Source organism: Hippocampus bargibanti, linkage group LG07, assembly GCF_051943395.1.
Source record: "Hippocampus bargibanti isolate YZ-2025 linkage group LG07, ASM5194339v1, whole genome shotgun sequence".
Taxonomy (NCBI): Eukaryota; Metazoa; Chordata; class Actinopteri; order Syngnathiformes; family Syngnathidae; genus Hippocampus; species Hippocampus bargibanti.
Window position 1 is genome coordinate 18525628 of NC_142740.1, and position 24361 is coordinate 18549988.

The following is a 24361-nucleotide window of genomic DNA, read 5'->3' on the forward strand; positions in this document are numbered from 1 at the left end:
CTCCCTCATCGCGAGCTACTCAAGCCCTGCTCCATCCAGCCGCAGATTGTCCAACAGCAACCAACCTTTCGGCTGAACAAAGCGGGACTGTGAAAATGCTGCCCATTACTGGCTCAACAACGCACAGATGTCAACAGTGATATATTTAACAACAAGCAAGGTTGCCTTGGTGCATAAATTTGGAGATGGTGATCGCAACAATGAGTGAGATGATTTGACATGTTGATATGGCAAGCACAAACATAACCTTTGTCACCCTTAGAGAAGGTTGTAATTCTTGTTTTCAAGGACAAAATGCAAGTTCCAGGTGGTCATGACAGTCTGTTTTGCTTGAATTGTTGTGCACTTTGGAATTTTTGACCATTTTTGTTGATTCAATTTTTTTGCCAAGTTTTCTATCAGTCAGTTATTTTACGTTTAGGTTAATGACATTTTTTGTTTAGGTCAAGGATGTCAAACTCACATTTTTCCCTGCATACCACAATGTATTAGTATAATGTATAGTTCCTCTCAAGGGTCGTTTGAATTTGTGAAAGCCATTAGAATGTTTCATCCCCTCCACATATTATATATGAGCATACAACAAATTAATGAATAACTCGTTTTCAAATTTGAAGTTAAAAATAATGAATGATATTGTGGTTTAAACACGACAATTCAAAATTTTGGTTCGGACTTTAGCAAGCATCATGGAATTTGACAGGCTTGATTTACTTTATTAGACCGAATAAAATTATTTGACGGGCCAGATTTGGCGCCCAGGCCTTGACTTTGACACCTATGGTTTAGGTGTTAAATTTGGTTCTTCAAATTATCCAATCATATTTTTTTTTCCTGCAGTCATATGAATCATTACCCGTCCAGTTCAGTTAAAACCAAAAATCTTTTGGACGACTAGTGGACAGTACAAAAAATATCTCTCGATATGCATACACCTTGGAATAAATATTTTGAATTACTTGTTCATGCAAAGTCAGCAACTATACTTGTAATTTTGGAGTGACTGTATATAAATACTCTTGAGGGTGCATTCACTCACAATCTCATGCATAGTGGTGCACAACTCCCCCTTAAGACCGATACCTGTAGACGAGTCGAGCTGACATTTCTTCAATCCATCATAATAAAGTCGTTTATATGGAGCTCAGCGCTCTCACAATTTAGGGTCCTTAAAGGACGTTTTCAGCCGGTTGTAATGAATAACATGGGTTAAACAAGCTGCCAGACGGGGCCCCCTTTGTCACATACATCATTTTCTGATGTAGTGGTAGTGTGGTGGGGAAATACGTGACAGAAAGTGAATGGGGGCTCCCTTGTCCACCAGAATGACCGTGTGTGGATTTTGCAAATTCAACTCGTCTCGGGAAACTAGAGGGGATGAGAACAAGATTTCACCCATTGATGGTGGATGACATGCAATAGGGATGAACTGGGGTTGGATGCCACATTTGACAGATTGTCCCCCTCTTTGATGCTTTGAGGGCTGCGACTCCCATGGGACGATTCTCCCATCAGCCCACCATGCTTCCATTACAGACCTGATTATATTCAGACACTAGAATGTCATGTTGCTGGTTGATGTGATATATTTTACACACACAGAGACACATACATTGGGTTGACGCAATACAGCTACATACATCATATGTACATCACATATCAATATGCCTTTCTTGATACTTGCACTATGTACAGTTTTTTTAGGAAACGGTTTAGCACATTTACAGTATACAGTTGACATGTTTATTTTACTATGCTTACAATATCTTGTATTCTGTCCTTTCACCCCCATGCCCCACCCCATCCCCTTTCAAATTGCTGCTGTGGACTGCAAATTTCCCCACTGTGGGACGAATAAAGGTTTTCTGATTTCTGATTTCTGATACACACACACTTCCTGTAGGTGTTCTTGAATTAACATGGGACACAGCTTCGATGGACTTCCAGGCAGAGCCGTGTTCTTAGCCTACCTGTAATTGCGGTTTCACACTAAGTGCTGTTTATCTGCCTGCATACACACACCTGCAGCAGTCAAATGTCATCCACAGGTCATAATTAATCTCCAAGAATAGAATCCAACATGCAATTTGTAAAATGATTCTTATTCCCTTTGCATTGCTGACATGCACAACAGGGGCACAATTTGTGAGTTGCCGACGTCTTCCCTTAGCACAATTTTCATAACGGTGATCGAGAGATTGGACTCACAAACGTAAACACATGCTCACAATCCCTGTGGGCCATTCAGTGTAAACGTGTCTTCATGTTTCTATGCCGATGAGTACCAGGAGTGTTGCCCTATCTATATAACGTTCACTTTCGCAAATGATTTGTGAAGGGGAGGGTTCGGGGGTATACATAGATTTGGATAGAATTTAAAACATTTCTAGCCTCTCATTGGTTGATCAGAACACACCAAGTCATGCATTGAAGTGAAGTGATACATCATTTTTTTAAAGTCTTGATATTGATGGCACACTTGAGTTTCTCTTAATGATTTCTTAAATTGTGATAGTGATTGTATTAGAAGGAGGATTAATTTTGTGAATGATGAGGTTCAACAGTAGCCAAAATGGAACTGTATAGTGCCACTTAGCAGTTTTGTTTTTTTATACGGCGATACTAGTGCAGCGTGTTCTACCGGAAACAAATTCCTTGTGCTTTCTACATACTTAGCAATAAAGATGATTCTGATTCTGATTCTGGTACTTATGTCCCATCATTGTTTCTTCATGAACCCTTACATGCACAAAAATAATGACCTTCATCAATTTTCTTTCTCAAGTGTTTTTATTAGACTTTCGACATGAAACATAAAATAATGGCAGTGAATGGCAACACACAAAAGCATAGTGGTTGATGCACAACTGTGACATTATGATTAACACATTCAATGCCTGAAGTGTGCAAAAATATGCCCACTCCAGTGCCGGGGTTTTTGTCATTGTCACTCGAATTGCAGGACCCACGGTATATTGAGTGTTAGGACTACATAAACATTCAATGCAGCGTAAGACACATCAGACTCTCTTCTTTCATCAGAAAAAAAGATTTATTTCCTAAATTATATAGCTCTGGAGTTATATGAGCTTGAAATGAGTGCGGCTGTCCAAAATACAATGCAATACAGACATAGCGCTGGAACAAAGCGCTAACATGGAAAAAGGTAAATGCTGCCTCCTTGTGGAAGGAACAAATATTACCAGAGGTCTGGCCCGCGCTTTATCAGAACACCAGCATGAAAAAACTAAACCCGACCAACTGCGGGAATTGCGCTCTGCGTCATATTTTCAATTCACGAATAAATTTTTGAATGGCAGTGCCGATGACCATTTTTTGTTTGGGAGCCTTTTACTGAGAGAGTTGCTTGTTCTGTAGCCACAAAGGGACATAAGTCTTCTTGTGCCGGTCCCAATCCCGGATAAATACAGAAGGTTGTGTCAGGAAGGGCATCCGATGTAACAGCTTGGCCAAAACAAACATGCGGATCAAACCTCTAAAGATGGAGGATTTGCTGATTCGCTGTGGCGACCCCTTGAAGGAAAAAGATGAACGGAAAAGAAGAGTAAATTGATTAATGAATATAAGACAAAACAACACGTGAATACCTGTCCAGTCTAGTTAAGTAATGAAAGGGTTAAATGCAATTATGGTGAAATGAAATATTCCTTTCATACATTGCAGCATTATCATGTCATGTTTCAGACGAGCCATTTGAAACGGTTTTGTTTTTGGTCGCTATAGTGATTTTGAGGGGATGATTGACATTCAGGTGGTGTAGACCGCTCTTCCCTTCCACTTCTTTGTAATTCATACACACAGAGGCCCAATCAGAAAGCTGAATATTGATTTGCAGAAAAGCCCCGCGATGCAATACGTTGAGCAGGCTTAATCAACGCCTATTGATTACTCTGCGCTGACCGCTTTCTTCCGGCCTGCAATTTTGTGTTCAACATGTCTGCTGTTACAAGTGTCATGTTTCACACTGTTGTTTCGTCACCGTCGTGGTATGATTCAATCTCGAATCATTTATCAGTGAGGCTGCATCTGATATAGTAATCAACACAAACGCTTTTCAATCCTGTTTGGATCAAAGCGCCGTGTCCAGACTTGAGAACACCTGCTCATTGCCATGCGAGCACACAGCCACGCAGTGATGTGGCAGCAATTGGCTGCCGCGGTAGCCAGGCCAACTCCCGTAGTTGGTTGCTAATGGCTACGGGATCCAGGCGAACGAAGGGGGAAGGCGATAATGACAATGTCACTCCCAGCCAACCAGCCCAATAAAAAGAGGAAAGGACACTCGCACATGCACGTCGTTTCTGCAGCAAATGGAGGGCAGCAATTTTCCTCCCACCGGGTGGTCGTCTGTTATTATAGACGTCAAAAAGGAGCAAGGTGCTTTTGTGATTTTCTCTTTGCTTTCAACAACCGATTTTCTTTGACCATAGTTGAACCGTGCTCACATTTATTCCCTCGTAAATATTCTCTTCATTCCAAAGGACATCCTTCTCTGACACGATTTGCTTTTTTTGTTGACAGAAAAGTGCTTTTGTTTTGAGCTTTTGTCACATATCATATCTCTGTTAGGTTTCATACTACGAAAGGGAGCAGTCTTCCTTTTTCATTAAGTCTACTCTATTGTTTAATGGGCCTTAATGGGCCTTTACCAGACAGTTAATATCCTTTATTCATTCATCACGTTTGTCATATTTTTTTAAAACTCATTCACTCCCATTCACTTCATTTGGGAATTGAAAATATGACATTGAGCGCCATTCACAAATTGGTTCGGTTTTTGTTTTTTATTGCTGTGGTGCCGATAAAGCTCTGGCCAGACCTCTGGCGATGTTTTTCCCTTTCATAGTGGGGCGGCATTTCCTTTTTTTCCATGTTTGTATTTTGTTCCGCCTTCAGCTGTTGTTAAAGCATTATATAAACCAATATAATTATTGCATTGTATGTGTGTATGTGTCAACACCGCTTTGTTTTCACCGCTCATAATCGTGATCAGAGAAAATCGAGCTGATTCAAAGCCTTGCAAAATTAACAGCACGGCCTCGTCTCTAGTGTACTTGATCACACTTTTTTTCACAGACGCCACAAGGTACAGTGTGCTTTCAGTAGACGTTGCAGTGCAATGCAGCTCCAATTCAGTCGTGAAATGTTACCACGTGTTAAGCTTCTAAATTACTAGAGCATTGCTATAGTGCTTTTCTTCAATGTTAAAGACATTCATGTGAAAATGCCAAAATGCTCCCGATGGCCACAACAACAGCAATTTGAAATGTTGGTTTAGAATTTAGCAAGCATGATGAAACTTGACATGCTTGAATTGCTTTCACGGGCCGAATAAATTAATGTGGTGAGCCAGATTTGACCCCCGGTCTTTGACTTTGACACCTGTGCACTTATCCAATTACAGTAAAGTCTCGTTATATCGATATTCAAGGGAGTCCGAAAAAATATCGATATAACCGAGACTATCGATATATCCGACCCTGTTTGCATGTAATTTTCTCCATGCGTGCATAGAAATAGTATCGATATAACCGGGACTATCGATATATCCGATATCGATATAACGAGACTTTACTGTACCTGATAAACTGTCCACCGATCCTAAAAGGGTTAATACAACTCAGCTATTGGAATGTTCATGCAAATGGGAAAAGTGATGCTACTCTTCTTTTCATGTGCAATGCAAGCCAACTGCTCTCAGGTGTCCTTGACGACTTCATCTGTGGCCTCTCAGCACCGCCAGCCTCCCATTGTAGAATGCAGCGGATTGAGCACAGACCCCTCATAGTTTCCACTTGGTCACGTATGGATCATTTTAAAAAGCTTATTGGAGTGGAAAGACCAGGAGAGTTCTCACCATTTTAGTTGTGAAGGAAAACCGAGTGCAAAGAAAAAGGAGGAGGCAAATGGGGATTGTATGTGCAAAAAAGTCGGAGAAGGTGTGAAGGCCACGAAAAGTTGACAGTATGGTGTTATTTGGCCACGTGATGAAACATGAAATACCAAGTTTGATGGAAATTATTATATTGGATTTTGAGGTTCCACAGTCAGGACTTGAACATGAACTTCTTTTGTTTATGCATGTTTTCAAGATGTCAAGATGACAATTCACCCCGCTGATAATATATTCAAACTAAAGCTGGACTCATTCACTGCCATTCACGAATTTATTCAGGAATTGAAAATACAGTGATACCTCAGCTTACGAACTTAATTGCATCCCAGAAAGTGTGTGTAAGGTGAAAAGTTAGTCTACCAAACATTTATTTCCCATAAGAAACTATTAAAAATGAGAATAATCCATTTCCAGATCTCCATAAAACATAATTTTCTACTAAATAAGCCTTAAAACTACACAAAATATATCTTATTTTATGTATAATAAATGTGCTATTGTATTGCAATTAAAGAAATAAACTGTAATGAATAATAAAGTCCTTTTATTTACCCTTGCGATGGTCGTTGATGTAGTTGCCTCTTGATGATATCCGAGTGAAGTTGCGGTACTTAGTCGGCGATAATACCCACACTCACACGGTCCCCTGCCAGCTGCATTTCGTTAATCCAAATCAACAGAAGTTTTTCAACCTCTTCTATTGCCTGATACCGTTGCTTCGACAACAGAGAAACACCCTTAGCCACACGTAGCAATGGTCGACTCAGCATACTGGGATGCTAAGTCATACAAACACACACCTCGTTCGTGTTTTTTGATGATCTCCTTCTTCTGCTCGACCATAATTTTCTATTGTGTCCTCTTCGACTTAACACTAGCCTTTGGTGAGGTCTTTTTTTATCCCCAAAAAGCAAAAGTATCCACTCGATAACAAACCACGTCTGCACTGAGTGCACTCAAAGTAAGTTGGTGCCGAAAACTAGTCCGCCAGCCATTGTGGCGCTCCGTGTGTTTCCCGAAAACTAGTTTGTATGCCAAGATTATATTCTCGCGAACTAAGGCAAAATGTTCGAAATCGAACGCGTTCGTAAACTGAGGTATCACTGTATGACGTAGAGCACCATTCCCGAATTTGTTCGGGTTTGGGTTTTTCTCGCGGTGGGTGCTGATAAAGCCCTGGCCATGGCCTCTGGCAATGTTTTTCCCGTCCACAACGGGCAGCATTTCCCTTTTTTCCATGTTAGCGCTTTGTTTCAGGTTCAGTAGTTGTTAAAGCGCTATACTTGTATAAACCAATATGTAGATATTGCATTGTATTTTCTACAGTCGCCCTTATTTCATGCTCATCTCACTCCAGACCCATATAATGTAGGAATTACCTCTTTTTTCTGATGAAAGAAGAGAGTCTAAGGTGTCTTACGGTATGTTGAATGTTTATGTAGTCCTAAAACTCAATCTTCTGTGGGTCCTGGAATTTGAGTGAAAATGACAGAGAGAGAGGGCCTGAAGTGGACACATTTTTGCACGTCTGGCAGTGAATGAATTAAAAAAAAATTGCGGAGTGCAATTTGTTCACACAGTATTGGTGGCAATACAGTGGGAAATGTTGCAGAAAAACATATCTAATTAATAAAAGAGACTGAGTGAAAAAGCTATGAATTCACATCCTTCTTGAAGTTGACCTTTCTCTCTCTCTCTCTCTCTCTGTCTTTCTCTCTCCTCCACCCCCCCTCACACTCACTCTCTCGACTGACAGATTCTCCTACCTCCTCATATCCCAGCTCAGCGCTTTGTTCCTGTACAACTCCTCTAATAGAGTAATTTAATTTCCTCTCCTATATGTGTAATTTTTTCCAGCTCAGTGAACAGATGCATATTTAGCGCGGAACAACCTGTTCAATGGCCTCCATACTTCTGTTTCACCATATTGTTGCATGTACTCATGTAGAATAAATAAATACCTGAAGTGGATTTAGCATTTGGTACAGCAGCACAAGCAAATGCAAACTGCAAATGCAAAATGTCGACAATGGTTTACAGCACAGGTGTCCAACTGAAGGCCCGGGGACCAAACTTGGCCCACCACATCATTTTTATTTGGCCAGCGAAAGCAAATTAAACGTGAAATTCGGTGATGCTTGCTAAAGTCCGAACACAAATTTCAAATTGTACCACGTAAACCACAATAACAGTCATTAATAAAGACTAATTTAATCTAATCGAATCATTTTTTACTTCAAATTTGAAAACTAGAATTTGTTGTGCGCTCTATATGTAATATGTGGAGAGGATGAAACATTCTAATGGCTTCCCCATATTCATAATGGCCCCGTAGAGGAAATCTTAAAGGACAACCGACGTCACTTTTTTGTTTCCTAACTGACATCAGAAAAACGTTTTATAGCATCTAAAATACCCAAAACACGCAGTATGATATTTTTATTCAAATGCAAAACACCAATAAAAATGACTTAAAGTGTCCAAAAAATTGAGCTGCGAATTGGGCATTTTCAGAAAGTCCCGCCCCCAGTTCGTGACGTCACGCCATGATGTCTTGCATTGCTGGAGAATCAATACAATGGCTGCAGATTCGGAGAATATGCTTTCTTGTTACACATCCAGTTATGAATATGATTCAAATAGTTCTGAAGAGGAAAGCATACATGTTTGCAATCGATTAAAGAAATTATTCCCTGCCATTTTGCGGTATCTGAGGGGGAAAATGTAGCACCGAAAAGAGGCAGAACAAAATGGCGACCTCTTGCAGACATGACAGTGTATTGCATTTCCACAAGCTGATAAATTCCTTCCATGGAGCTTGGACGCCTTCTTCTGGCGGCTTTTGGGTGCAACACGAGGTTTTCAGACCAAACGAGTACAGCAAAATACATTGACGTGATGGAAGGACTGCTACAATGTGTCTTTTTTTTCGGTCAGGGGCGTTCCTTTAGTGATGTCACGTACGGACTCGTCACCAACTCAAAAACAAGACTTCCTGAATATTCAGCACGAGTCTTAAAACGTAAAATATAGCTATATGCGGTGGAATAAAAAATTAAATACGCTCGGTAGAAGTCATTTGAAGCCATTTTACAAATTATGGACACAACTTGTCCGGAGACGTCGGTTGTCCTTTAACTACAATGTGACCCTGTGGCAAAAAAAGTGTTTGACACCCTTGCCTTCACCACTTGGCCATGACAACTGCTTGTAATGCTTGTCACAGTAAAACCTTGGAGAGACACATTCTCTCACACAGGCCAGTGAGCAGACATCAGTGCAGATATGACTTCACCGGTCTTGTTGTGAGGCGAGCGTGCAATGTCGTTTGCTATCCCATGTTGCCACTTGATATCTGGGACCTGCTGAGATTGGAGTCTGATGGTATAAAAAGGAACACAATAAGAAGAACTGGGGGAAGTGACTCCCGAGCCTGCCTGCGGTCTTGCTTGGCTGCCTGTGTGTGTGCATTTCTAATGTTCCCCTGGCCTACATCACAGACGTGATTGGGAGATTTAATTGTGGCTGCAGGGCCGAACGGGGATTCGCGAGTCACAAAAAAATAAAAAAACAACAACAAAAGATGCGACAAAAGAACAAGAGCGGTGTGAGTGTCGGTAGCAGGTTTTTGTTTCTTCTTTAATGCCGGGCAATGCAGGAAGCTAAGTCAAATACAGTTTCGTATATTATGCACTCAATAGGTTGATATTAGACTAGAGATAAGTCAGTCCTGCTCTTTGTTATAGAAAAGTTTATCTTTTGCTTGTGCGTGCTTAGGGAGGACAGACATTAGCCATGGCAATCATAATGAAATAGATTCCTTGGCGACGTAAGACAATTGCTGTCATGACATTGTGAGTGTCATAAAATGCAGTCAATGTAACTGAGACGAACAAATGGGGTACATGTGCACACATGTACACATAAAGGATACATGCGTACATGTATCCTTTATTTTGGAGGATTGATATGGAATGCCATCGTTTTGCCACACCACCACAAAATTATAAATGCTGTCTAATGTCTTCAACATTTATTAAATGTAATTACAAAATATTTCTATTTGGAGGCCACGGGTGATCTATTGAATTAAATTTTTTGGATTATGATTCTATTTTTTTGTGGTCTCAGAACCAATCAAAGATGTGCAAAAATAAGTGGCTCAAAATTACAAACAAACTATGGCAAGTAAAGTGGCAGAATTCCAGTCTAGTTGAAATGCAAATGTCCCAATTGTGGGACAAGAAACATTTGACAAATTTATTCGAGAATACAAAATACGACATAAAGCGCCATTCTTGAATTAGTTCGGGTTTTGTTTTTCTTGCTTGGGTGCCGATAGAGCGCTTGGCCAGACCTCTGTAAATGTTTTTTTTTCCCGCGCACAAGGGGGCAGCATTTCTTTTTTTTCATGTTAGCGCTTTGTTCCAGCTTCAGTTGTTCAAGTGCTATATAAACCAAGATGAATGTATTGCATTGTATTTTGGACAGGCACCATCATTTCTAGCTGATATAACTCTAGACCCATATAATTTAGGAAATATCTTTTTTTCTGATTAAAAGTTTCTTACGCTGCATTCAATGTTTATGTAGTCCTATAACTCAATATTCTGTGAGTCCTGGAATTTGAGTGACAATGACAAAAACCCTGACGCTGTAGTGGACACATTTTTGCACATGTCTGGCAGTTAAGGAGTTAAAGGCTTTCTGATTCTGATTCTGTCTGATTTCTTTTCGACAATGCTCTAAAAATTCAACAGACGTGTGATTTAATCATTTTATTGATGTCATCGAGGATTTGTATGCCAGAGAGTGTTGAAGTAATGTCAGTCACATTACCTCAACACTTCTCTTTCTTTTTATTTCTTCTTTTTTTGTGGGGGGGGGGTAGTGGGGAAGCTATCTCATCATTTATTTATACAATCTACAGAAGACGGGGTGAGCGAGCGAGGGGGATGGAGAGGAAGGCCGATGCCGTCTACAACTGACTCGCTTTGGGAATATTGGAGGTCAAGTCAAGAGTTGTTTTTTTTCTCTTTTTCTGGCAAGCAGCGCATTTCTTTGTGTCTGTGCGCCACATTTGCTTGCACGTTGCATTCAATTTCTTTTGCTGCTCTTGTTTACACATCAGCGGTCTTAAATCGCTGACATGGGAAACGCAAGATTTGTGGACAGTACAAATAAAGATGATTCAACAGTAACATCCCAAATAAATAGTTTTGATTATTTGTATTAAAATACTTGGTGCTTTGTCAGTGTAATTTCAAAGAAAGTCTAAAATGTGTCATCAAAATATTATGACCTTTCCCCACATTCAGTCTCTTTAATTCAAATAGTCCAAATCTGCCAGCGCATTTCATTTAACATCATCCCGTTGTGTGAATATTATTTGCCTTGAATGCAATTAAAAATGTGGACTAAATCCTTCCTACTTCTGATCGATATTAATTTATTGATTTGGTTTAGCTTTGATTGATGCCTCCGTCCGTGGCTTTCACGCAACATAATTCCCATTAAGATGCAGATGTGTCTCTTGTTAAGACGTCTGCTTGAAGAACAATGTGTGACTGTTTTATTTTTTTTCTATACATGCAAACACACACAAAAAAAAGAGATCTGCTATTTGCGACTTTCACTGTTTTAACTGATCTACAGAAATAAATGAACTTTTCTGCCATATTCCAATGTAATGAGATGCCCCTTGGTATCTCTGTCCATTTGAAATGTGTCGGTTTCTATTACCTTTTATCCTCAGAAGAAATGTAGTTGTCTCCAAGCAGTCTGCCTCCCTCCGGTGTAGGATGTTGAAATAAATCTCTCGTCTGGCCAGAATGAGCGCTAATAAGGAGCCACGATGTGCAGCCGTAATAGAAGCTGGGAGATTTACACGAAACACTCTTGTTAATTCAATTAAAGATGCATCGTGCGGGCTAATCGCCGCATGAATTTTAAAACTTTAGATGATTGGGTTTTCATTGGATTTACGAGAGCTGGGCTGAGCCGAGAAGACGTAATGAAGCGATGTTCATGCGCGCTCAGGCAGCGGCTGAGCAGATGATCTAGCGAGGCCATAACCCAGGCCCAGTGTGCAGATACAAAGACGGTGGCTGCCTTTGTTCTTGCACGTCACGTGAGCTCAGGATTGAAGTGAAATGCACACACTCACACACCTGTGCGCCACCCTGTGTGTCCTGGGTCAGCAGGAGAACAAGCTTTCATCCTCGATTTCCTCACTCACACTTAGATAGCTTTGATGCGGCAAGGATGAATTCCTCCAAAAATGATTCTAGCAAATATCTGTAACTGATCTCCTCTCATCCTAAAAAAACAAAATCAAATAAGATTGTATTGCATTTTAAATGTCAGGCCACGGGTTGTTATTATCTCGCAGATTCCGCTGGGACAAATGCCACTTGGCCTTTTCTTTGAAATCAATTCAGCAGTGCTGAAGGTTGACCCGAGGCAGTGTTTCCCAACCTTTATCGAGCCCCCATGGCATTCAGAAAAGTCACTCGACCAAACAAACGTGACATTTTTTTGGTCTATTACTTTCGAATTTGCAGTCAAAAGAATACCATAAATGCGACGACTGACATAATGAATGGTCACAACGGCCTGCTGGTTGAGAGACGACCGCTCTTCTCTAGTTGTATTGTTAGCCATTGCCGACCCAATCAAAGATGGCAATTTATCAAGATTTTATTCTTTTATTTTAAACCATTATCCACCCCTACAACAATACTTTGCTGGTAGGCATTGTGGATATGTCACCCACAAAGGTGACCACAATACATTGTCCTGTTGCAGCTATGTCACATAAACATGTTCAAGCAACTCAATGGACGGCGAAGGTTGGGAGACAATTATGTTTTTTCAGCCCTTTCTTCCATCCATAGGGTGTCCGTCATTATGGTTCATCTCTGTAAAGACTGCAACTTGTTGTTTTCGCAATTTGCCCTTCATAGAGCATCGCCGGTTGTATTACATAGCTAGCTCTCTATTTTACAACTGTTCTCATTATACTAATGATCTTGTTTGAGACGCTCTGCTTTCTTTCTCAAGAACGCCGCTCATATGAGGCGAAAGGTTAATTTGTATTGCAGCTGCTGTGTGAACTTCCCTTTTTCTTTTCCGATTACATTTGCCCTTCTGAGATGAAGTGTTTGCGTCTGCAGCGTTTGGTTTATTTTACGAGACTAGAGGCATGATCTCATCCCCTTTTTTTTTGCCTTGTAAAACTTTCAGGACGTTGTTTCATGTTTTATATCTTTTCATCGGCTTGCCTTGTGATTGTATGTGTGCACGGAGGGATATTGACAGAGTACCCGGAGCATGTCTTTCTTATTACTTTGCAGAATAGAGAGCCTCTCTTTTGTGCAGTCGTTCTATTATAGCTGCTGTTTATGAGGTGACATTAACCATCGGATCGAATGCTGCCACTATTTTATCCGGCGTGATCCGCTATAAAGCTTCTTCTAGAAAGTAAATTTCAACCTCGACTTCTTATCACTTGCCTCTCAATTGCGCTTTTGATTATTTTAATTAGTTTATAAAATTCATTACAGGAGAAAAAAAGTGTGTTTCAGTGGTTATTTCAACATTCTTCATGGGTGGGGGGGCTGATGTGTGAAGTGTGATCCCAGGTCATCATTCCATTTTTGTTTGGGAATTCATAATTCTTAACAATGCGTATATCACTTGTATTTTGTCATGGTGCACAAAGCAAACTTACATTTTTTTGGTTTCTTTTTGCCTTCCAGTCACAGATGAGGACACCGTGAAGAGATACTACGCGAAATTTGAAGAGAGGTTTTTCCAGACTTGTGAGAAAGAGCTGTTGAAAATCAACACTTTTTATTCAGGTAATTATCATCAACCATCTAGGACTTGTCTTATTTCATCAGGTAGTGGCGTCTTCTCCGATAAACGCTGTGCCGTTGTGCATCATAGGCTGCATCATCATCTTAAAAATTTACATCATGATATTTACTCCCCTTTTTTCCTCTCAAGGAAGCACATTTGAGAAAAATTGGACCGTTTACAGGAAAGTGTAACTGAGAATGACATCTCACCAAAGAACTGAAGATGTTTAGGGGTTGGCAGAATATGGGCTGGCCTGCTCCGTTATTGAATCCAGCCTACCAGGCACCTGCATAAGTGTTATCAGCAATAATCTGAGAATATTTGTTGAAGTAACATTATTTTTCCTCAGATTGATTAATGTATTATTTAAAAAATATATCTCTTGTAGCTCACCATATAAATACTTGATTTATTAAAAGAAACAGATTAATTCATTCTAAGTATGTGTGGTAAGTCATCAATATTAACATAAAAATGAGCATGAACCTTATTTCATGACTGGGCTATTTTATTTAGGCAAAATAGTTTTATTTTGTGTTCATTTCTGCCACTAAATAATTTGGAAGTCGTTTTATTATGAATCCCTCATCTCATCTCATTTTCCGTACCGCTTATTCCTCATTTGGGTCGCGGGGGTTGCTGGAGCCTATCTCAGCTGTCTTCGGGCACGAGGCGGGGGACACCCTGAATTGGTTGCCAGCCATTCGCAGGGCACACAAAGACATACAACAGTCACTCTCACACTCACACCTAGGGACAATTTGGAGTGGTCAATCTGCCTGCCATGCATGTTTTTGGAGTGTGGGAGGAAACCGGAGGACCCGGAGAAAACCCACGCGGATCCGGGGAGAACATGCAAACTCCACACAGGGAGGCCGGACCAGGACGCGAACCGGCGACCTCTGCACTGTGCAGCCGGTGTGCTAACCACTCGACTACCGGGCCGCCCGTTTTATTATGAATAAAAAAAAGTAATTAAAAAAATAGATTAAATATACTCCACTGTTGTTATTTGATCAAATATTGTATTATTATAAATACTTTAATTTAAATCATACAATGAAAAATATAGTTGTTAATGTGTTGATAATTTGTATTATACACACATTTCATACAAATACACATTTTAGCTGAAACATTTTTTATTTTTTTTGCCGGGGCCCGATAGTTGTTTTTAAAATCAAAATGGTATGACAGCATAAAGGTTTGTCCCCCAGCCCCTTCCGTAATCCAAGTGAAAAATAATATTTAGTAAAATCCCAGGGGCTCCAAGTCACCAATGATATACAGTATTATGCTATGTTACATTTTTTATAATCCATATTCCGTTGCTATATTATTTTGAATTGTGTGAGGATTTTTTGGAAATATATACTGTTAGAAAAAATGAGATTGTACAAGTAAAACATAAAAAAATTACCATGAACCTTATTTGATGCCCTCCGCACCCTGCCCACCACCTTTTCCACCTACTCCTCTTAGGCAGGTGCTACCGATCCATGCACACAAAATCCAGCATACATTTAAACAGCTTCTTCCCCCAAGCCATTAACTCACTAAACAGTAACCCAAATATAACCGTATAGTGCCTCTTTGCAATTTTTTTCATGATGATACTAGTGCAGAGTGTTCTACCGGAGACAAATTCCTTGTGTGTTCTGCGTACTTGGCAATAAAGATGATTCTGATTCTGATTCTGATTCTAAAAGACTCTCCCTGACTAAATGCCCTCTGCAATTTAGTAAAACAACACACCAGGCCTCAATTGTTTGTCACTGAACACACACCAGTGTTTCATTTGCGTATAATCACACAACAGTATTGTGATAACACACATTAGACATTTGATTATTATTACGTCCAGGGATTCACAAGATGTGCAAATCAATTAATTAGACCACCATGAGAGGTGAACCAAAGTAAGGTTGCATATTTTGATGAGCATATACAGACCAGCGAGTATTTCAAGGGTGCATGGGAGAATGCACCCACAGTGTAATGTGAGACAAGTTGAAATATATTCTGGTGGCTGGACTTCTGTAAATGATCTTGAGCTCAGAAGGAGGACTCGTGGTGCTCCCCCTAGAGTTTTTTTGAGACACTGCAGAATCTTCAGGTCGACAACAGGGCAAGGTTGATTTTAGCCATAAAGTTCCACATCTTAAACAGGGAGATTATTTATTCACAGATGGATGAATATATCTGTAAGGTCATTGTAGAATATATTAAGGAGAGATGGAGTTCCCAAAGTACTCATCTCGTCGAAGGACATATTTATTTTAATGGCTGACGTCTTGCTTTATTGTATTGGAGCTTTGATTGAATAATCTTGACTTCCAAGTATACACCTCTTGTATTGGATCTCATTATAGACGTTAACCTAATGCAGATTTCTCGCATTTGATTCTTCGTTTGACGACACCTTTTTGTTATTGTTACTCATTAATCCAGAAACCTTAAAATGCATCACTCCGCATCGTCCCAGAAAGGAAACCTTGAAAAGTCAGGTGGTATATTTAATCTGGTGCCAGTTAGGTGTCTGCGGGTCTCAGCATTGGAGCCATGGAGATAAATTGTGTGCTGACTTCCCATAACATTTTCGCTTGTGCTAAGCACTCTGAAAGGGGTGGTGACCTCCCTTAAGATTTTGTGCTGTACTGCGCTCAAATCCAGGTCTGTGCAGTAACACGCACACCTGACTGAAAATGCTGCCATAGAAATCCCCCTCCACCTCCATTATAATTTTCCATGAGACATTTCTATGATGGAAAGAGAAGCTACCTCCTACCGTGTGTTTAGGTTGATTAACCCACCACTGCCTGGTCAGCCGGTTCAGAATTCCACTTTCTCACAGCTCATCACAGCATCAAAGCCATGACTTTCTCACGCCTTCCAACCGTCACATGCTGGTGCTGAGTAAGCACATCCCAAAATATCATTGTCCAGGTAACGTGATATGTAAAGTGTGTGATAAGAAGAGCAGATAATGCACAAGGTCAGCATGTGCCTCACGCAATCACAACTCAACTCAATGTCAAGAATTTAGTGTTTCGGAAATACAAACAAAGTCCCACATAAGGTATAAATACTGATTCAGAGTTTCTGCAATATTAGTCCTCACAAAGAATAACTAAAGGTATTATTGTGAATATTTTTATAATTTCCTGCACGTTTGTTCAAACGGACAATTAAGAGAGCTAAAATACAATAAAATATATCGCCAACCAATATACCAACCAAGCAGAGTAAAGTATATTTTTTAGCAAAATCTTCATTTAGGCCAAGGGGCATGCAAAATGTGTCATTTTAATTGATCAGGAGAATTTACATGATGATAAATGCATTGGATAGTTCTTTTAATTCCAGTCATTATCACGAGCTAGTAGAATTCACCTCGTTTATCTTTCTGTCTGCATGTGGTAACCTATCTCTGACCCACATAATGATTCTTCTCACATGTCAGTTCAGAGTAGACTAATAGTCTCCATACTCAGGCTTCCTGGAACAAATGGGCTGAATGCAGACAGGATGTATAAATGTTATTTTTGGAGGGGGGGGGGGGGTGTTTTGTGAGTTACTTTATTTTAAAAGCAGGTGTTTGTCATACATCAAGATTACCAATGTCAACCTTAATCATTATTTGATCACCTTGCAGTGAACATTTCATTCTCGTTATTGACATGAAAACTACACAGTGTCTGCTGTTCAAAATATATTCACTCACTGATTTACCAAAGCAAATTTAATAATCCTTTAATAGAACTTGTGTACCCAACGTGTATAAATTATTTCAGTTGACACTCATTCACTGCCATTCACACATTTATTCAGGAATTGAACATAAGATGCAGGGCGCCATTCTCGAATTAGTTCGGGTTTTGTTTTTTGTTTCTTGGGTGCTGATAAACCGCTGGCCATGGCCGCTGGCAATGTTTTTTTTTCTTTGCCACAAGGGGGCATCATTTCCTTTTTTTCATGTTAGCGCTTTGTGCTAATGTCAGCTGTTGTTAAAGGACAACCGACACAACTTTTTTGTTTCCTAACTGACATAAAAAAAAACGTTTTATAGCATCTAAAATACCCAAAACACGTAGGATGATATTTTTAGTCAAATGCAAAACACCAATAACAATGACTTAAAGTGTCTAAAAAGTACTTGAAATTGAACCCGGAAGTGGCCAGTTTCAGAAGGTCCTGCCACCTTGTTCGTGGTGTCACGCCAACATAAGATGCATATGATTCAAATAGTTCTGAAGAGGAAAGCATACATGTTTGCAATCGATTAAAGAATTTATTACGTGTCATTTTGAGGCATCTGGACAGAAATGTAGCATCCAAAAAATGCAGAAGCAAAGCTTCGTGGAAATGGGCTGATTTGTCCCCTGGGAATTTTTGTGAGCAAATATCAAATAGTTGTCTCGGTGCAACACACGATTCACCATCGCGTTATTTATGTGTTTTCCTTCTAATTTTGCCATCAACACGAAGTCTTCAGACCAAACAAAGTACCGCAAAATGCATTGTTTGTCCTTTCTCGGTCAGGGGCGTTCCTTCCGTGACGTGACGTCAAGAATCGTCACCAACTCAAAAACAAGTCTTCCTGAATATTCAGCACGAGTCTTAAAATGTAAAATATAGCTATATTTGGTGGAATCTTTGTAAAATATGCTCAGTAGAAGTCATTTGAAGGCATTTTACAAATTATGGACACAACTTGTCCGGAGGCGTCTGTTATCCTTTAAAGCTCTATATAAACCAATGTGTATGTATTGCATTGTATTTTGGACAGCCGCCCTCATTTCAAGCTCATATAACTCCAGACACATATAATTTAGGAATTAATCTCTTTTTTTCTGATGAAAGAAGAGAATTTTAGGTTTCTTACGCTGCATTCAATGTTTATGTAGTCCTAAAATGCTTAATCCCCTCCACATATAGACCGCACAACAAATTAATAAGTAACTAGTTTTCAAATTTGAAGTAAAAAATAATGATTGTTATTGTGATGTAAATGGGAAAATTTTACATTTTGGTTCAGACTTTAGCAAGCATCAAGGAATGTCACACGTCTGATTTGCTTTCGCGGGCCGACTAAAATAATGTGGTGGGCCAGATTTGGCCCCCGGGCCTTAACGTTGACACCTGTGCCGAACAAGACAAGTGGTCGAAATTGGATTGAAACCGTATTCCCCAAAAAACTCAATTTGTCTTTCCCTTCTGCAGAAAAGCTTGCGGAAGCCCAGAGACGCTTTGCCACCTTGCAGAATGAGCTCCAATCTTCTCTGGATGCCCAGCGCGAAAGCAACGCTCCACCTGGGCTACGCAAGCGAAAGACCGTGTTCCACCTGTCGCAGGAAGAGCGTTGCAAACACCACAACATCAAGGATCTGAAGCTTGCCTTTAGTGAGTTCTACCTGAGCCTCATCCTGCTGCAGAACTACCAGGTATAAATCATTCAGCATACCTTTTCATCAACTCAAGAAAGAAAAATGCAGTTGAGATTAACTTTTCAAAATGACACAGAATTTGGTTAGAAAAAACAAATATATCCCAATCATCGACCGTGGTGGCAATCTCGTTTTCTGGGCCAGCTTTACCTATTCAAATCAGGGGTGGCAAACTTGTTTTTTCCGTGCGCCACATTGTAGTTATGGTTTCCTCTCAATAGCCGTTATGAATTTGGGGAAACAATTAGAATGTTTCATCTCCTCCACATAGTACATACAGAACGCGCAACAAATTGGTGAATAACGGGTTTTCAAATTTTAAATCTAAAAATAATCTGGAACAGATTAATACTGGGATTATATATTGAATAGCCAATCAAATACAAAGTCAAAACTGAAGTGAATTGATTTGAATGGATCCTCTTTTGATTGTCCACAGAATTTGAATTTCACCGGTTTCCGTAAAATCCTGAAGAAACATGACAAGATTCTGGATACGACCCGCGGGGCCGACTGGCGTGTTGCTCACGTGGAAGTGGCGCCTTTCTACACTTGCAAGAAGATCACACAGCTCATCACGGAAACCGAAGTGTGTAACAAACGCGCGGTCTGACGTGCATTAACGTGCATGGAGGATTTGATTGGTGTTTGTGCTTCCAGACGTTGGTGACCACAGAGCTGGAGGGAGGAGATCGTCAGCGGGCGATGAAGAGGTTACGGGTTCCTCCGCTGGGGGCCGCTCAGGTTAGAATTGAAGCTCAATCACACCAGCAAGACCTTTTCGACATTTGTGATAATGATTACAAAGTTAAAATTGTGGTTGGGAACAATGACGCCTTGAACTGTTGCCATCAACAATGATCCCAACTGGTGGTTTTCAGGAATGAGGAATGATTTTGCTCTCTCGAGTGGGAAACGTCACAACATCAGCGACATTTTGACAACAAACATTTGCAGCCTGTATTAAAATATTGACATCATGTATTTTGACTCAAGGGAAATGAGCTACCTCAGCAGTGCACCTGAAAACAACAAATCATTTCCTGGCCTTTTTTTAACTCATTCACTGTCATTCGGCAACTGAAAATATGACCTACAGCACCTTTCCCAAATGTGTTCTGTTTTTGTTTTTTGTTTTTTTCTTGCGAGGGGGCTGATAAACTGCTGATTAGACCTCTGGCAATGTTTTTTTTTTCCTTTCTATGAGGGGGCAGCATTTGCCTTTTGTACAGCCACCCCAATTTCAAGCTCAGATAACTGCAGACCCATATAATTTAGGAATTAACTCTTTTTTTCTGATGAAAGAAGAGAGTCTAAGGTTTCAGTCATTATTTTTTACTTCAAATGTGAAAACTAGTTATTCATTCATTTGTTGTGTGCTGTATGTGTAATTAAACATTCTACTGTCTCCCCCAAATTTGTGGAGAGGAAACCATAATGACAATGTGGCACGTAGCAAAAAATGACTTTGACAACACTTGGTGTAGGATACACATTTGGGGACTGGGGGAAAAAAACTTGAGTACTGTACATTCATTCAGCCACAGTAGCATTAATATACAGTACAGTGATTGTATATCTTTTCAAATATCAGCTATACTGTACGTGTTTTATTTATAGTATTTGTAAAAGAGAAGCAAATTAAAAATATAAATACATTGCAATGATAACAGGATGATAAATTAATTTCAATACTGCACTACTTAATACTTTACATGTTGAAATTAAAGATAACCTATTTGTATATGTCATGAACCAGTTGACAGCGGGGCGGGGCCTCCGTTCCCGCCGCTCGCCAGCTGCTGTCAATTTCCTCCTCATTAACTGTGGACATTTAAACCCGACGCTGGCACTCACCCAGCGTCGGAAGATACTTCGCCTTGTGCCAAGCCAGTACGTGGAACTTGTTACCAGTACATTATTTGCTTCGCCCGAGGAATGATTTTAGCCACGAACGCGTTTGGTGTTTGCACCGCGTCGTAAGTTATTTTGCACCCCCGTGTGCCACTTTATTTTTCTTGGTTAGTGTGGTTGGGTGGATTGCCGCCACTCACCCACTAACATTGTCAGTTGTCATTTTGAGTTTGTTTCACGAGTTCTTACCGGGTCCGCATATTTTCGGACCCGCGCTTTATGTTAATAAATCCATTGCCGGTACCCACGCCTCTGTCCTGCTTAACGATCCACCGCCAATACCACACGTTCCTGCTCGCCAGCTGCCACTGTCGCCGTCGGAACGTGACAGTATAATACACAAACTGGAAAAATACTTCATTAGATTAGATTAAATTAGATTAGCCTTTATTAGTCTCACAGTGGAGAAATTTACATTTCACGAGCAAATTTATGAAAGGAAGAGGAAAAGAAAAAAAGAAGTAGAAAAAGAAAATACAAGAGCTCCTGTAAAGGCAGCCACTCTCATGGCGCCATCTTGAAATCAAAACAACAAAATAACAAATAATGTGACACTACACAAAAATCACAGACAGTCATTCAAACACAATCATCTTTTTTGTTTTTGTTTTTTTTGATACTAATGTTCACCCATTTTGCTTCAGCCCGCTTTGGCCTGGACGACCTTCCGTGTGGGTCTTTACTGCGGCATCTTTATCATCCTCGCCATCGCCTTTGTCCTAACCGGTAACTCGCACGCACCTCAAAATGACCTCCATTTTCTGTTGTTGAATGCCCAAGACTTGAAAAGTTGTTTAATTTGTTGTTTTGTATGTTTTCTAGGCGCTGTGTTCATCCGCTATGAGAACGTGTGGCCTCTGGTGCGGATTTACCGGGGCGGCTTTCTCTTGATCCAGTTCCTGTTCCTGCTGGGCATTAACACTTACGGTTGGAGACAGGCGGGAGTCAACCACGTGCTCATCTTTGAGATTAATCCTCGCAACAACCTCTCACACCAGCACCTCTTTGAGGTTAGAATGAGACGTGCCAAGGTAAGAACAATACGATGGCTCATAATTCTTGTGCGTTTGTGTTTTTCCTCTTCTGTTTTGCAGATCGCCGGGTTCCTCGGTGTGTTATGGTGTCTCAGCATCCTGTCGTGTCTGTACTCGGAGTACCTCTACCTCCCCATGCAAATCAACCCTCTGGTCCTCTATGGCTTCATGCTGCTCTTCCTCATCAACCCCTTCAAGACATGCTACTACAAGTCGCGTTTCTGGCTGCTCAAGCTGTTGGTCAGTAGACTTTCAACCTCCATACTACAAAACAAAAAACCACTCATTTGAATTTTCATCCAGGAAAATAGGAATCATCAAATGGTTTTACTTTTGAGAAGGCATTTTGACAGCCAAGCCGATGACGGGAAAATGTTGAGGAGCAATCCTATGGCCCCCCCGAGATTGTTCAAATTACACCAACCAGAACTCTTGACTCTCAAGGAATGAGGCAGATTATGTTGATATTGACGTACACAGAGGCCGAAATATGATTGGTCAAAGAAAATCTAACATCCACAAACATTCAGGAGTGCAGCTAAGGAAAATGCACTAAAAAAATACATTGATGGTAATTCCACAAAACAAGCATTAGAATAGGCCATCAGATGAATTGGTCAGATTTTTTAGCCATCATATAATCTCATTTTTATTGTGTGTTCACCTTTCGAGCACTTGAATGTCAAGTTATAGCATTCAATCACTTCACTTAAAATAATCAGAATACATTAAAAGACACAAATAAAGGCAGATTAATTTTCTTTTTTTCCAGTATGACTACATTTATTTTCTAAACTGTCCAAAATCTTGCCAATTGCAATTAGAGTGAATCCAATTTTACCATCAAAATTTGGCGCAGATGCATATGAATTAATTCATTCACTGCCATTCCCGAATTTATTCGGGAATTGAAAATATGACATGGAGCACCATTTCCGAATTTGTTCGGGTTTTGGTTTTTCTTGCGTGGGGTGCTGATAAAGCGCTGGTCAGACCTCTGGCGTTTTTTCCCCTTCAACAAGGGGGCAGCATTTCCCTTTTTTCAACGTTAGCGCTTTGTGACAGCTTCAGCTGTTGTTAAAACGCTATGTAAACTAATATGTATTTATTGCATTGTATTTTGGACAACCGCTCTCATTTCAAGCTCATATAACTGCTGACCCATATAATTTAGGAATTAACTAAGAAGAGAGTCTTGGGTTTTTTACACTGCATTGAATGTTTATCTAGTCCTGAAAGTCAGTATACTGTGAGTCCTGGAATTTGAGTGAAAATGACAAAAACTCTGGCACTGGAGTGGACACATTTTTGCACATTTGACAGTGAATGAATTAAGATTTGATGACATTCATTAAGTTGAAAAAATGACATGTTTGTTCTGCTTTAAAAAAGAATTTTCGCTTTGCAAATTTTCTTGTGATTTTCTTGTCTTGTATGATTGCCACTGTTCGAGTGTACAAGTGTGTATATATGCGTGTGTGTGCATGTTTGTGTTTCTCTGTGTTTGCGCATACGTGACACCAAAATGAGTACTCTGTCCTATTTCGATTGTATCTCATGACTTATTTCAACAAAACCTGCCGTGCTTTGCTTTGCTCTTTGTCTGAGTTGCGCGAAATGGCCACTCTGTGCTCATGTGTATTTTTTATCTGCGTGTGTGTGTGTGTGTGTGTGTGTGTGTGTGTGTGTGTGTGTGTGTGGTGTGTGTGTGTGTGTGTGTGTGTGTGTGTGTGTGTGTGTGTGTGTGTGTGTGTGTGTGCGTGCGTGCGTGCGTGCGTGCGTGCGTGCGTGCGTGCGTGCGTGCGTGGGGTATAATAGAATGCATTCTCATCCCAGGGGAGGTGAGCGCTGTGACTGCGCAATCATTACTGGCATAGATCCATCAGTATTCTGAATCGATGAGCTCCACCTCTACCCCACCCCACTCCCTGCTTCTCCCTCAGCAGGAGCCCCCTTCACCCCTTCCTCATATGCTTGTCCTTTGCTATAAGTCTCACCGCGCTCTTCCAACGTGGTTATACTGAGCTAATCATTTGCAATCTCAATTTCTTCCGCATGGTCATAAGGCACTTGCAATTTCAGGACTTTTGACTTCCATAATGTCCAACAGTGTCTTCATCGAAGCCAAGTGTGAACCTGTCTGACAGCAAGACGAGGTGGAGGACAAATATTTCATCAGGAGACAA

At 40.4% G+C, this 24361-nt stretch overlaps 1 protein-coding gene across 1 annotated transcript in view; it reads left to right on the forward strand.

The window, feature by feature from the left end:
• Positions 1-24361, forward strand: part of xpr1a (xenotropic and polytropic retrovirus receptor 1a) — a 71321-nt gene that overhangs the window by 32199 nt on the left and 14761 nt on the right. The window contains exons 3-9 of the mRNA XM_089001403.1: positions 13678-13779; positions 19004-19224; positions 19667-19816; positions 19888-19971; positions 21786-21867; positions 21964-22151; positions 22236-22415. Coding sequence (XP_088857529.1) covers positions 13678-13779; positions 19004-19224; positions 19667-19816; positions 19888-19971; positions 21786-21867; positions 21964-22151; positions 22236-22415 — 1007 coding nt within the window. The remainder of the gene's footprint in view (positions 1-13677; positions 13780-19003; positions 19225-19666; positions 19817-19887; positions 19972-21785; positions 21868-21963; positions 22152-22235; positions 22416-24361) is intronic.